The sequence below is a fragment of the Anoplophora glabripennis genome, unplaced genomic scaffold (assembly GCF_000390285.2).
Source record: "Anoplophora glabripennis isolate ALB-LARVAE unplaced genomic scaffold, Agla_2.0 scaffold1165, whole genome shotgun sequence".
In the NCBI taxonomy this organism is placed as follows: domain Eukaryota; kingdom Metazoa; phylum Arthropoda; class Insecta; order Coleoptera; family Cerambycidae; genus Anoplophora; species Anoplophora glabripennis.
Genome location: NW_019417313.1, coordinates 59,003 through 75,184, shown reverse-complemented (window position 1 = coordinate 75,184; position 16,182 = coordinate 59,003). Strand labels below are relative to the sequence as shown.

At 32.8% G+C, this 16,182-nt stretch overlaps 1 protein-coding gene across 1 annotated transcript in view; it reads right to left on the bottom strand.

Annotated features, from left to right (window-relative positions):
- The window catches only part of LOC108914063 (protein spaetzle 4), a 16,671-nt gene extending 10,491 nt beyond the window's left edge, over positions 1-6,180 (bottom strand). The window contains exon 1 of the mRNA XM_018719764.1: positions 5,411-6,180. Within this exon, the coding sequence (XP_018575280.1) occupies positions 5,411-6,180 (770 nt within the window). The remainder of the gene's footprint in view (positions 1-5,410) is intronic.
- Positions 6,181-16,182: the final 10,002 nt, after the last annotated feature.

Sequence of the window (16,182 nt, the reverse complement as noted above, 5' to 3'; positions counted from 1 at the left end):
TCTACTCCTCATTCTAATTACGAGAATTAGCCCAGAAGTCGGAGACTTGTGCGGGAGAGGAGGCGGCATATTATTATTACGCAGGCCGCATTTGCGCCCAGGAACGACTTATGTTGGTAGGCCCTAACCACCATTCAGTGCAGGAATGAGGGAAACCTGGAAAACCTCATTAATTAGGGGGGTGGTCAAATGCCAACCTGTGTCAATCTCTCACATTGACCCAAGCCAACATTCTTTCACCCTACCATACCTGCACAGAGGGCGCCAATCCTCCGTACAAGTATAGATAATCTACGGTCACCGGTCGAGGGATTCGAAACCCGGGCAGTTCGACACATCGTTTTAAGTACTGACGCCTTAAACCGTGCGGCTATCGACCAAACCAACCAAATGTATAAGAAAATAACATTTTTTTTATTTTATCCATTTTGCTTATTTGGCAAGTGTGCTAATGATTTTCTTTGAATATACGTCTGGACTTATTACATATTTTTTTTTATAAATAATTTGAGGAAATTCACTAGTTGGAACGTTATACGATCGCTGCTGCCTCACATCTTGTCGTGAAATTAACTCTATCTCTGCCAACGAATTTTGAAGAACTGCATTATTATGATCCCGTAATATTACTATCTATGTTTAAAACAAGACTTTCAACAACTTTCAAAACAAAAACATTTGCTGCATTTTATGTCAAAGATATGAGACGGTTCATTATAAATACAGGGTGTTCCTAAATAAGTGTCGCAACGGAAAACTGTAAATTCCTTTTCAAACAAGAAACATTCTTTTCCTCTTCCATTTTCTCTTCGGGCTTTCGTTTTCGAGATACTCCGTGTTAAAACTTTCATTTTTTGAAAATTTTTTGCCAATATCTTAGGAACCTTTTGAACTACAAGACTGAGTTTTTGTACACACATTACCACTATTAATAGCTATTTTTTGCACCTTTCTCGAATTCATTGAATGTGCCAGTGGTGGAGATTTAAGGTATGGTAAGGGTTTTCCCCCCTAACTTTTACGCCACTGGAAAAATTGACATTTGACAGCAAATTCTGAAGCGCCAATGAATTTTACACAAAGAGAGTTTGCTTGGTTTATTGCTCTAAAGTCAACCGTTTTCAAGAAAAATGACTTTTTATGAACAAAAACAAACATTTTGCTAACGTTTCGAGAATCTTTTGTAATTCAAAAGACAGATACCTAGTAATAATTAACAATTTTAACGAAATTTAACAACATTTGCAACAAGTAGCTATTAATAGTGGTAATATGTGTACAAAAGCTCAGTCCTATAGTTCAAACGGTTCCTAGGATATTGGCAAAAATATGAAAAAAAGTTTTGACACCGTGTATCTCGAAAACGAAAGCCCGGAAAGAAAAATGGAAGAGGAAAAAAATATTCCTCTTTTCAAGAGGAATTTACAATTTTCCGTTGCGACACTTATTTAGGAACACCCTGTATAGTACATTATACTATAAGGGAGACAAATGCGTTATTTTGGCAGAGGTGCAATTTGAAGCCCGAGGGCAAAGCCCGAGGGCTACAATGCACCGAGGACAAAATAGCACTCTCCCGAATGGTATATACTATTTTTTCCACGGTCTCATTAACTTAAAAACACATATTTTGTCATGAAGTAAGTAGCACCAGAATTATTGTATTCGGATTTGAGCATTTATTTAGTAGTCGTTGAGTTATTTTCATAACTACAAAATAAACAAACAAAAATAATTGTCAAATTAAGGTGCTAGTTTGGTTTAGTTTAAAGTTTGTTTAGTGCACAATGAATAATTGTGAGTCGGAAGAGATTGTGGAGGCTGTAAATATTGCAATAAGCAATTTGCTGCCTACGAAGTCAAGATCTTTATACGATATAGCCTACAATCGGTTCAAAAAGTGGTGCGCCGAGAAAAATGTTCAAGTATACAGCGAGAATGTTTTATTGGCATACTTCAGTGAAAATGGAAAGAATTACAAGTCTTCCACATTATGGGCGCAATATTCTATGGTTAAGTCATGCTTGATAATTTACGACAACATAGATATAAGCAAATTCCCCAAGCTGATCGCATTTTTGAAAAGAACTTGTGACGGATATCAAGCGAAAAAATCGAAAATATTGACAAAGGGTGAAATCGACCGTTTTCTATCAAGTGCAGATGACAAAGAATTCTTAATGATTAAGGTAAGATTACTTTTGTTGTTAGGTATTTCAATTATTAAGTATTTTGATTTTTTATAGGTTGGATTAATTCTGGGGATTACCGGAGCTTGTCGAACTGATGAACTAGCCAATTTAACTGTAGATGATATTGAGGATGTAGGCTCTTCCTTGATTGTAAAAGTTCCAAACACTAAGACAAAGATTCCACGAACCTTTGCGGTTACCGATGTGGGAAATATGCTTGAATTGTTTCGAAAATACCTGTCCCTTCGTCCTCCCCACGTCAAGCATAAGCGCCTTTTTTGTGCTACAAAGCAGGAAAATGTAGTTCGCAGCCAGTTGGCAAGAATACCATGGGAAAAATTCCGAGTATAGTAGCTTCGTATTTAAAATTACCTGATGACCTGGCAGATGCTGGTGTGGATATACGACAATAAAGCGGCATGCTGGTTGGAAATCAACGACAGTCGCTGAGGGTTATGTCGAGAACTCCATTGAAAATAATAAAATTGCTAATCAGGTTTTAGTAGGTACCACTACTAGCGCAATCACAAAAACTGTAAATGTAAGCGAAAGTAATATTCCTTCTAATATTAATTTTGAAAATTGTACAAATGTAACATTTAATTTAAATGTCAATAAATAATTTAAACGTTCTCCATAATGTAAACTCCCTTGGGAGCATTATACTCCCTTGGGAGCATTATACTCCCTTGGGAATAATCGACTACTTCTGTTTTAATTTTGATGTCATAGAAACTGATTTTTACTCCCGACCGTGGAAAAACTCTTTTAAATAAACAGATTTTTTCACCATGGCTTCCTGCATTCAACTTTCGTCACAGAACTAACATCTGCTAATTTTCTCGTAACACTGCTGTCACCGTCACCTACTAGATGTAAATATTTCATCCCATGAATTTCAATGCTTATTTTAATAAAACGTATTTCAAATGTAATTCTTAAAATAACTCAAAACTAAAATTTTGAATTTGAAAAGATTATGTTCGTAATTAAACGAAAATAATTCGTGCAGTGATGAAGCAAATTTTTCTTGGCGAAATGTACTTATACGATTACGGTTTATCATTCAGAATTAAACAATGCTACTTATTTAAATTCATATTTTCCATTTTCAAAAATTTCATTAGCATAAGTACATACTTTTTTCCTCTTTTCAAAATCACGAAAACTTTCAGAATTACTTCTGAGGAAGAAAGCGTTTTGTTTTTCGAGTCTGGAGGCAGACAATGTCCACCACATGTTTTTGGGGTCGCTGAATCCAAATTCGTTATCCATTTAACCCCATCATGTTAGGTTTTACCAATAACCTCATAATCTAGGCTGTCAAGTCCTATTACACATAACGATCCTGTATAGGGAGCTGTGCAACCACAATAACCCTATAATCCTATACATTCAACCTCAAACCTCCTAATCCCATAACCTTATAATTCCATAACCCCATTACCGATAACTCCAATAACCACGTTACTCAGTAGTTTGACTTGATCTCTCATCGCGGGATATAAACAGATCGTTATTGGTTCCGAGTTACATCATCTTCAATAGATTATCCGTCAATTTCAAAAAAATCATGCCATGCGAACTACTGCGTAACGTGGTTATTGGAGTTATAGGGTTGGTAGGGTTAAATATATTCTGTTTATAGAGCCTTAATATATCTCACTATAAGAGATCAAGTTAAACTACTAACGTGGTTATTGGAGTTATCGGTTATGGGGCTAGAAGGTTTGAGGTTGAATGTATAGGACTATAGGGTTATTGTGGGTGCACAGGTCCCTTTACGGGATCGTTGTGTGTAATGGGACTTGACAGCTTAGGTTATGAAGTTATATAGGATTATTGGTAAAACCTGACGTGATGGGCTTAAATCGATTCGAATTCAGCGACAACCAAAAAGGAGAAGTAGATAATCTGACTTATAATTTTGAAAATTTTATAATACGATTTCTTAGAATGTATTTTTTTTACGCTGAGTAATTCGTGTAAGTACTTAAAAGAAATAATTATACATTATACTCGTATTAATAATATGTCCGTAAGTATATCAGTTGGGACTTGTCACAAGGCATTAAAGAAGCAGTTACATATGCATCTCTATTAGGTTTCTGTTGTGTTACTTCTTTCTAATCACAACCAACGAGTGTTGTCAATGGTCAGTATTATATGTAGAACTTTGGTTGCAGAAAATCCACATAATTTTATTGAATCATCGTTACATCCTCAGAAGATAGATATATGGGTAGCAGTTTCAAGAAGACATATATATAGACGTAATACTTTTTTTTTTCGAGAAGTAGTAAATGGAGAACGATATCATAGCATTTTACAACAGCCCTGGAATTAATGCATGACGATGAACTGCAGTTCATCTATGCTGCAGCATGGCTATTTTCAACAAGATGGAGCTACAGCAAGCACGTACCGTAGCAGAAACTATAGGATATCTTCAGGAATATTATGGTGATAGACTGATTAAGTACTAGTTATTTGTAGCCTACTCGAAGCCTTGATCTCACATCTTCAGATTATTATCTGTATATCCACACCAAAAATAAAATATTTAAACAATCCTCTCCACACACTTGCAGAGCTAGAAGCGGAAATTGAACATGAAATAAACGTTAAATACCAAATGAACTTGTATTTTTGAATGCATGCAATGCAGAATAAATTTATGTTTGGAAAACAAAAATATAGTAATTTCAAACATCTATTATAAATCTTAAAGTTTTTGGTAGTTGATTAAAAAACTTTGTGTTTATGATGGCATTGTTGTAAGGTAAATTCATTTACCTAGAATTTCTTTTTAAATATTGAAAAAAATAAAACTGCAATTTTTTCTACTGTATTTCCATCATTTCTGAATTAAAGTAGATTACAAAAGAGCCTATATTTTAAAAAGTCAATCATCAATCAAAAAAATACAATTCAAAATATCTAGGAGGAGTTTGATTATTTTGTAAGTAAACATGTAAAAAAATAATTTATTTCCATTCAAAACAGAAACCCACTTTGCATATTAAAGTTATAAGTTGTGAACTATTCTCTTTTAGAGAATTTTGTGTTAATCATTGCCTTCAGTGTAAGTTTGGTTGCCTAACGGTCGCTGTCACGACTTAGGCATTTATGAAGGCACTGTACCAAAGACTTAAATAAATTGCAATTTCAAATACAAGAATGTAAAAACCTTAACTAAATTGAAGGATTCTACTTACACTCCTTTCAGGTTAAAATTTATAGGCCGTTTCTTTTCCTCCATATCCTGGAATAATATTGTTTCTTTCTTTTCACCATTTTCATTGAAAGTATTTTCTTCAGGTTTCATATACGTTTTTGTACTACTGTCGACATTAGTTAAATTATTACCAGCTGATATAGTTTGCTGAATAGTTGTCTCTGAAGTTGTACCGATATCCGTAGTTTCGGTTAAAGTGTTTATTTCATTTTCAGTTAGTGTACTTTTAGGAGTCTTCTGTGTAGTATGCCTAAAGGAATGTACGGTTTTTAAATTTGATAATTTTATTGATAGTATAGGCTCTTCAGAAAAAACAAATTTAGTATTAAGAACATCCTCATTAGCGACATTTTCAGGAAATAATCTAGCTTCATTTTCATCTAGATCTAAATTATTTTCTTGAACTAAATCGTTATCTGTATCTTGTTCATGATATTCATAATATTTAGACGATAAAGACGGTTCATTTGCAGAATTCCAAAAACCTTCATCATGAAATTCGGATTTTAAAACGTGACCATGTCGTTGATCACCATACATTCTTCTCATAAGGCCTTGATTATCACGAACAAATCGTTTAACAGCATGCCAAGGGTAAGTATTCCCAGGTGTATTACAGAAACCCTGCTTCCTCATATCACAAGGCGGTAAATACATACGTCCAGAACGGTAAGGCCGACCACAGGCTGCATGGTCACCACCAGAATTGAAACTTTGTCCAGTCGATTTATAAATATATGCCTGTAACATTATAATGGAGCTTTAGATTCAAATGTTTGTTTCTAGGTTTTTACAAATAATGTTTGAAGATATTTATTTTTGGCATAATTTTCGTTTTTTCTTTATTTTTGGGTTTTTGTCATCTGCGAAAAATTTTTTTAAAAATTAGTTAAATAAAACTTTGCGTCAAAGGATTAGTCAAGCACTACACAGCTCCCCAAAAAAAAATCGAAAAAATTACTTCTGGGGTCTGACTATATCCACTATATGTTTTCGGGGTTGCTGCATTCGAATCCGGGGTCAATTTAACCTCATCACGTCAAGATTTTTCATAACCTCAAAAAAATAGGCCCAAAAACCCAGTAAATCCTCTATCTATTAACCACTTAACTCCTATAACCCTATAACCCCATAACCTCTTGATCCTATAACCACATAGCCCCTTAATCCCGTAACCTCGAAACCCCATAACTCCGACACCCATAACCTGGTAAGTAAGAGAGTTTAAGCCCTAAAACACTGTATGTTCGAGCCATATGTGCTACTTCTCATAACCACAAAACCCAGTCAAGAATAGACTTATGCACGAACTCTCAGAATCGAAACTTCGTACATCATTGTTGTACTACTTATTCGTGTGTTTGCAACCCACGTGGTTGACGGTGGGCAATGGAGTTATTCCGTCGTTTGGCAGTGACCTTGGATAACGGCGAGCATGCCGTCATGGCAAACACAGCCTCTTTCTTACCGTGTTATAAGGTTTCGAGGTTACGAAGTTTATGTGAAGGCGAGAACTATATGTACCAAAAAAAATTGTACAAAATGACCTCAAATGAAGATTTACAATGATGGTCCTATTTCACGGCCAGAAAGTTGTCCCTCTTACCCCGTCGGTTTTCTTTTTCTGGAAACATGGATTTCAAAAATAAAAATTTGTAGTTTAATTTAACATCTTCTATACAGGCTGTCCGGAAGCTATGGGTAAAAAATTTTGAATATAAAAATAACAGTCCAAGTACTTACGACACTTTCGAAAAATTCAATGTTAACAGAATTACATAACCCTAAAGTTAACTTTTCGTTAATTTTTTGTCATAACCTTCTTCTGTCGTAATTGCATATGATTATTACAAAATTGGTAATGAACTACACGGGGAGTAGTTTGGAGCGTTCGGCAAAAAATCGGTCCTATATCATTTTTTAGAGCAAATATCTATAAAACGGCTGCTTTAACGTAGAAAGTGGTTAGAATCAAAGTTGTAGAGCGGAATCTCCTCTACCACATCATGGGTCACTTTTTTAATTTATTTTTTGATGTTTTTCACATTTTTCACCTCCCAATTTGAACACCGATAGAAGGAAATCGGTTGGGGGATAGGTTAATAATACGTAATTTAATAGAGAACATTTTCGTCAGAAACTATCACGGTTTCGAAGAAAAACACGAAAAATCGTAGTTAAGTCCCGCCCGAGGGTAGATTTTCGTGAAAAAAGGGTGGTTGCTTTTCGGGTCCTTACTTCTACCCCTATAAACTATTCCTGTACAAAATATTATTTGTATATGAATTATTTCTTCTAAAAAGACTAATTAGCGTGGACATCTTTTGCCAGACATACACGCGCATGCGCTGTGCCGAAAGAAGATGTTGAAGTACGGAGTCATGATAAAAATAAGTAGTAAGGTAATTAGTGAGTGTTACTAAGTCAAAAATAGTTAATTATAGTAGATTTTTTTCCAATCAATAAAAGTGGACGAGTGATAAACTTAAATAATAGTACATAATTAGACACAAGTTAAAATACACAGTTCTTAATATTGATAAAATGAATTTAGCCATTGAAAAGAGAAATAAAAATTAAGGTATAGTTTAATATCCTACCAGAGAAAGCAGAGGACCCTAAGAGCAAAGAATTAAGAGAAAATAAAGAATTTGAGTCGTTAAAGAAATATAAAATTCTCCAACTGTGAGAAAGGTGCGACAAAGACAATTAACAGATTAAACATTTTAAAATATAGGTCTAGTGCGAACATCCTACTTCAACAAAATATTGTCACTAATACGAGATCGGAGCACAACGCTTAGAATTACTAAGAGGAAACACGTCAATTAGTAAATAGGAATTGTTGTTTTGTCACGTTGCTTAAACCTTTTTTGCGCTATGTTTCATAAACCTATGACGTCATCGACATAATTTTTTAAGCATGGATGCCCTTTTGAAGGGAATTGTGTCGATATATGGTTTGGCCTGCTTTACTTTGACAGGTGCGAAAAAAAGCCAACGATTGGAATGGATATGGTTTGAAATAACCACAAAAGTAGATACCTATCACAAACTGATGCGAAAACAGTGCCACAGCAAAAAATGTTTTGGTTACATGTATTTATGTGGATCACCGCGACTATATAGGCATTGTTTTGAAGAGGACAGTTAGCGAATGCAATAGTGCCTCATATCATTGTGACAGTTACAAATACCATAACTTTATATTACGATGGTGTTGCGTTTAAATAAGAAACAAAGAATTGAAATCATAATTATGGTTGGATACGGAGATAGGATCCGTAGTTATGATGAAGTATGTCAATTATTCAATGCCAAGTATCCAGAACAACCAATACCTCCGTCTACAGTATGCAGATTAGTACGCAAATTTGAAGACGCTGGATATGTTAGCTGTCACAGAAAATCCACACACTGCCGTTCGCACTATCGCCGTAAAGGCCAACATATCAATACATAAAAACATGTAGCTACAATCAAGCAAAACACTAAACATCTACAAATTCCCATTTTTTTGCTGTGGCACTGTTCTCGCATCAATTTATGATACCTACTTTTGTTGTTATTTTAAACCATGACCGGAATGGCTTTTTTCGCTCCTGTCAAAGTAAAGTAGGCCAAACCCTATATCGATGCATTTCCCGTCAAAAGGGCTATCCATTTATGCTTAAAAAAATTAGGTAGTGCCATTAAAAAAAATGTCGATGACGTCATAGGTTTATGAAACATAGTGCCAACAAGGTTTAAATAATGTGACAAAATGATAATTCCTATTTACCAATTGACGTGTTTTAGCGTTTTTGTGAAAACGCAACACAATAGTACATTGTGTAACGAGTGGGGAAAAGTTGCCAATAGCGCCACGCGGACGCAGTTGACGCACGAGCGAGCCCAAGTGGCGCTATGGCAACTTTTCCAAACGAGTTGCACATACTATTTTCTATCACAAGTGCGAGTCGTTATGGGATCTATAGCATAGGGGGTCTAGCACGGAAAGTGCTAGATAGTACAACAGCGTGATGTTATTTTCATAGCGCTATGAAAATAACATCACGCTGTTGTACTATCTAGCACTTTCCGTGCACCTAAACCCCTACACTATAGGACCCATAGCGAGTGCGCGTGATAGAAAATAAAATACGAAATTTTTGCATTGCTTCTGGGTCACATTGTATAGATATTAGATAGCTTTATTTGACCATTTGATATGCAATAATACATTTATGGCAAGTCAGAATACACAAAAAACAAAAAGATAAAAACTATTATGTATACATAAATAAAATTACTAAAAAAAAAACAAAAATTTACGCACAACATAAATAACGCAGACATTAATCTACTGCAATAGATGTTATTCGTAATATGGCATCGTCAGAAAATCTTCCACTGTATAAAAGCAAAACCTAAGCAAATGCTTCTTAACTACTAATTTAAAACATATTTTATAAGTCACGCTGGGAAATGTTTTCCCAAGTGACTTATATGACGTAACACAGGAGTGCCATACAAAATGTTATCTAACACTTTCATAGAATTTCGTTTTAATAATAAATAAAAGTAACTTAAAATTTCTGGTTGTCAATGTCAGAAAAATTAATTTAACGAAATGAATGTATTTCTACAAAGGATGCCAGTGTCAACCTAAATTGTGTCTGTAACCAAGGGTTGTCAGTAAATTACTGATCTGTGGTAAACAAACAATATTTATTGAGTTGAAATCACGTTGAAAACCTAAAACCAAGACTGAAAAAGTGGAAAATGTGGAAATTCCATCTGAAGATTTAGAAAAAGCTAAGGAGAAATCAAAATCTATATACAACAAAGAACTGAAGGAATTTTAAGATTGGAAAATCAAAGAAGGGGCGAAAGGCGTAAATAAAGATGTCTTGATGCCTTATTTTTTCAATTTAAATGCTCCCTCCACATTGTGGACTAAATATTCCATGTTGAAATCAACTTTGAGAGTTTACAAGAACATTGAAATTTCTAAATTCTGAAGACTAGTGGCATTTCTAAAGTTTAAGCACAAACATTTTCAATTAAAAAAATCCAAGGTCTTAGAAAGAGAACAAATCGAACAATTTTTGCGTGAAGCCCTAGACAAAGATCATCTTATGAATAAGATAGATTCTACTGAATAATTTAACTGAGTTATATTTATTAAATTTGTTGTTTTTAGGTGGCGTTGATATTAGGAGTTTTTTTGCGCTTGCCGTTGCGAGAAATTGACCCATCTAAGCATAGAGAATATAGAGGACAAAGGGCAATATATTCACATCATGATTTCAAATACTAAAATGTACAAACCAAGAAGCTTCTCTGTGTTAAATGAAGGATTTTGTGTTAATCCAATTGATTTAATTAGAAAGTATTCTAAGCTATGGTCTCAAAATGTATAGCACAAAAGGTTCTTTTGCAATTTTCAAAACGAAAAATGCATACGTCAATGTGTTGATATTAATAAGCTATCAAAAATCCCTAATGTTGTTGCGCGATTTTTGGGCTTGACAGATTCTAATTTATATAAAGGGCATGGCTGGCGTCGCACATCTGTAACTCTCTTGGCTAATGCTGGAGGGGATATTACTCAAACGCCACGGTGGATGGAAGTCATCTACCATGGCAGAAAGTTATATAGAAGAGTCAGTTTCCAGCAAAACTGATATTGCTAAAAAGATACAAGAGGTGCAGACTCCCGAAGAAAGCACAAGCAAAGGGGCAAACTGTTCTATAAATTTACCACAAATGTTAATTTTAATATTAATAAGTAGGTGGATTAATAAGTGGTAATAAGTTTGTAGAATTTTAGGTTATTTGTTGATTTATTACTGTTTCAAATTGGTTTTTTAATAAAAACTAGAAAAATAAACCAATCATTTGTATTTTTATAATTTCTATAAGTCACTAGTGGGTTAAAAGTCATAACTTACTAGTGACTTATGACTCACTAGTGACTTATAAGCCACATTATTCCTTTAAAACAAAAGAAATTATAGTATTATTATTTACAAGTGTTGGATAAAAGTTTAAATTAGATTTTAAGGAGAGACTAATAGCATTTGCAATGCTACCTATTGAAAAATCATGGTGCAGAAATGCCAAACTTTAATGAAAAAGTAATAATTGAAAAAGTAGAATAGATTTTCACTATAAAAGATAATGTTGAACACATTAAAACCACCCAATTTGATTTTTTTAATACTTTGTACCTAATTTTTTCCGCCCACCGTGGTATAGAAGTCAAAAGCCGCCACTGCATCCTACCAAAGGAAATGATTGTCGCCAATCTCAGATCGGAGCAATAATACAGCCACACAAAAAAGTCCATACCCAACAGCACCACATATCATTTCCGAAGGAATTCGAGGCGCTGAACGCGATTCTGTATTGAAAATTCATGACTTCACGACTTTCGGAGAACAGTGAAATTTTTGGGTGAAACTAATCCCAATATGAGTAAAAACTGATTTTTCCCTAAATTTTGTCCAAATATATAATTTTCGTAGTATTTTCAGGTGAAGTATTATTTATTAGTATTTACCCATGACCTCGATATTTCTCAGAAAATCCACTATGGGGGTGAAAACTGGCCCAAATATTGGTCATAATTGATTTTTTCCTAAATTGAGTCCAAATATATCATTTTGGTAGTATACGGCAGTGCTGAATACGATGCCATGGATAAAATTTAGTCATGACCTCGATATTTCTCAGAAAATCCACCATTTGGATGAGAACTGATTTTAATATGGATTAACTAATTTTTTCCTAAATTTTGTCTAAATATATTAAGTAGGGTATTTTTACCGTTTATCAGTCTCCCCCCTCCACTTTCTGGCTTGGGATGACCTTGAGGCCGAAGGCCGATGACGATGGTGTATGGATGACCTTGAGGCTGAAAGCCGAATGAGATGATGTAGGTTGGTGACTTTCATTTGACCTTTGCATTGCAGTTAACCTTGAAATTAGATTTGTATGGTATGTGAGAGAGGAGGAATTTTACATGAGAAGATAACCTTCATTTGACTTTAGCATTGCCGTTAACCTTGAAATTAAATTTATGCAGTGTGGTGTGAATAAGGAAGATTGTTTATGACCTTCATTTGTCTTAGGTTTTAAACATTGCAGTTAACCTTGAAATTAAATTTGAAATATGTCTATCGGTGTGGATAAATATTTTATGAGGGTGTGGTGACCTTGAGATAGTTCAAAAGATGAAAAATATCACATTATGTGACGTCATTCGCTTGATTTACGTTTAAACAACGCATTTAACCTTGAAATTAAATAGTTGTTTTAATGTTGTGTATATATTGTGACGTGGTGCATTTGAATTGTAGTGTATTTTCTATATAACAGAGGAGATCAAAGGGAATAATTACATTTCGTTGTGTGGCAACCCTGCAGTGAGCGTCTACACTAGTGTAAATTTTGTGTCAAAAATTTTTGAAGTGAGAACAATTATTGTATTTATTGCTGACTAGATATTATATATTATAATATAAAATGGCATTATCAATTGATGAATTAAATAAAATAAATAATAATATTAACGGTGAATTCAGTGATATTATGCGAATGTCAGTTTCCTCGTTGGAAATTGATACACAATATCCGATAAAAAACTATCTTTTGTCAATACACGTTTTGGAAAGTTCATTTCAGCTATATTGTTTTATAAAAAGTGTAATTTAAATTTCAAGTGTTTTTTTACCAAAGAGGGTTACAGAACACATAACAGAGGATATTTTGAATAAAATGAATTCCTCTTGGAAACAATATACGATAACTTATTTAGGTCAAAGTGACCCTGCATTTAAAGATGGTAAATGTAAAGCGTTGTTAAAATTTGGAATTGTCATTTAATTTTTGTTTATTTAATTTAAATAAAAAAAATATATATCTAGTAGTAACAAATACGTTTTATATATAGAGTATATTCTAGTCAATATAAGTAATTTACACTATTTAGTCAGTATAATAATATAAGGTGGCATCTCTGTTAATGTTTTATAATTCCAATGGGTAATAAACAATTTGTTATAATCTTATTACTATAATACCCGTTTTCATATAATTTTTTTTATTTATAGAACAACTATTGAAAATGTGGATGCATTATGCTAGCCAAAATTGGACCGATGCTCCATTCAGCCGTAAAGAGATTGATGAATGAGCTAGATTGTGTGGCAATAGATTGTCTTCGCGCATCTAATTATGACATGAATTACTGCTTCTCTGAAGAAAAATTAAACAGTTGGAGGAGGATTATGAAAAGTATCGCCGTAGTGCTTCGTTATGTGCTGATTATGAAACTTTAAATTTGGACAATTTTTGTGTGAAAATGGACTAAAACAATTTGTTATTTCTAATTTGTTGGATTATCTACCATATGCAGCTGTTGTAAAATACAAATTAGCAGCTCAAGAAAATGATGCTGGTAATAAAGCTGATAATCAAACATCATTAAATTTTTATATAATTTGTATATTATCTTAAAATGGTATAATATTATATAGGTATCTAATATTAACAAATTTTATTGTATTAACTATTTGTCACTTTTTTCTTATTATAATGTGGAATAAACAACATAAATATAAATATTTTTAAACTTTTATTGTTGTCTTATTTGTTAAATGAATAGAGAAAAAAGTATATAAATAGCATAATTAACCTTGAAATGACATTTGTCTAATGTTAAATAGGAAGCAATGATACATGAGGAGGTGACCTTCAGTTGACATATTTAAATGCTATTTTTAAATATTTCATTATGGTGTGACCATGAGTGAACTCTAAGTTCATAAGTGTGTAACGAATTTATATAATTCAAGATGTATAAAAGAGAAAAGAAATAAATAAATATATATATTGAGATGAAATCAGATTAACGAGAGAAAAGTAAAATTTAAATTAAATTGATATTTAAAAGACAAAGCGGTAAAGGAAATGGTTGGAATGATTATTACAAAATTGGGAAAATATCTGATTATAAAAAAAGGTTGTTAGTATTGAATAAGTATAAGGAATCAGTAGAAGAAAGTCGGATTAGTAGATCAGGACAAATTTCAAAATTTAAGTATAAAATTTATTATCNTAAAGGAAATGGTTGGAATGATTATTACAAAATTGGGAAAATATCTGATTTAAAAAAAAGGTTGTTAGTATTGAATAAGTATAAGGAATCAGTAGAAGAAAGTCGGATTAGTAGATCAGGACAAATTTCAAAATTTAAGTATAAAATTTATTATCATTTTTGTCAATTGGAGCATATGCAAGATGTTATAAGAAAAATATAGTTGAAATTAATTAAAATGCAGAATTGGTAGATAGCAAACAAAAGTTAAAATGCTTGAGTTTGATTAAATAGTTAAAAAATAAGATAGAATAAGAGTTAATAAAAGATATTTAGATCTAAAGACAATTTGGTAGATTAATTAAAAGGATATGTCAGAAAAATGTCAAATTTAAAGTGGGATCCACAAGGAATTCAGTAGTTACTAGAAAGGTCAAATAATATTATAAAATAAGAAATATTTTGAAGTATAAGGCAAAATTGATTGTAAAGAAAGTAGAATAGGGTGTATAAGTGCAAAGGAGAAAGTGAAGTGAAGTGAATTACAAAAGGAAAATGGCACGTTAAAAGATATGTGGAAAGGCCTTTATAAAGGAAAGAAAAATCAAGATAATAAAAAATAAGAGATTATTATTGATTAGTTACAGAAATATTTTGAAAAACGACAGTTGTTGAAGAAAGAAAAGAAAACCTATAGAAATATAAGCAGTTAATGAGCGAGAGAGTATAAAAAGATTCAAGTAGGAGAAATCAAGAATATAAAAGTACCAAGTGGTAAAAAAAGTTACCCAAGAAATACAAGACAAGCGGAGTACCAACAAACAAGGTCCAGGAAGACAGAAAGAACGAGGAATAGCAGTGGCAGGTTCCAGAAGCCAGTAAGAAAACGGAATATCAGTAGCAGGATCCAGGAGAGCAGCAAGAAAACCGAATAGCAGTAGCAGGGACTAGGAGACCAGTAAGAAAGCAGCATAGTCGACAGGTTCCTGAAAGTGAGCGAGATACGATAGACCAGAATTTAGGAAAACAATCAAGCAGAGTAAAGGAGAGAAATCAGTCGACAAGTCATTATCGATAATACGTATAAAAGGTACCTTTATAATAAAAGTAAAATTCGTATACGAAATAGTTTGATACAGATTTTCAAAAGTAAAAAGTTAGTATATAAAAAGTTTAGCAAGTCACTAATTTCATATTAAACACATTTATTTAACAATATAATATAAAATATAATAAAAATTGGCCAATCTTTGTAAAATTATCAATATTAATCTTAGAAATAAATAACCATTTGTTAAACAAGAAGTTATAATATAAAATGTCAATGTCTTAATGTATGCAACCAGTCATACATGAAAAAGTTTAAAAGTCGTATCGATATAACATCTTGTTGAAGGTTTTAGAAATAGTGTGAAATACTTCAAAATATTGACTATTGTGTTTAACAGTTCTTATTGACAAATTTTGACATATATATAACAAAACAATAATAAATTCATTTATTAATAAACCTTTTGTATTTATAGCTGTGATTGTGTGTGGTTTCTTGCTAAAGCATATAGTGAATAGAACCGACTACTGAGAGGAGTCTAGAGCTAGGTAGGGCAAAGGTATACAACCACCAATACACCAAAACCAAATTGATATCACAACAATAAAATTTTTTT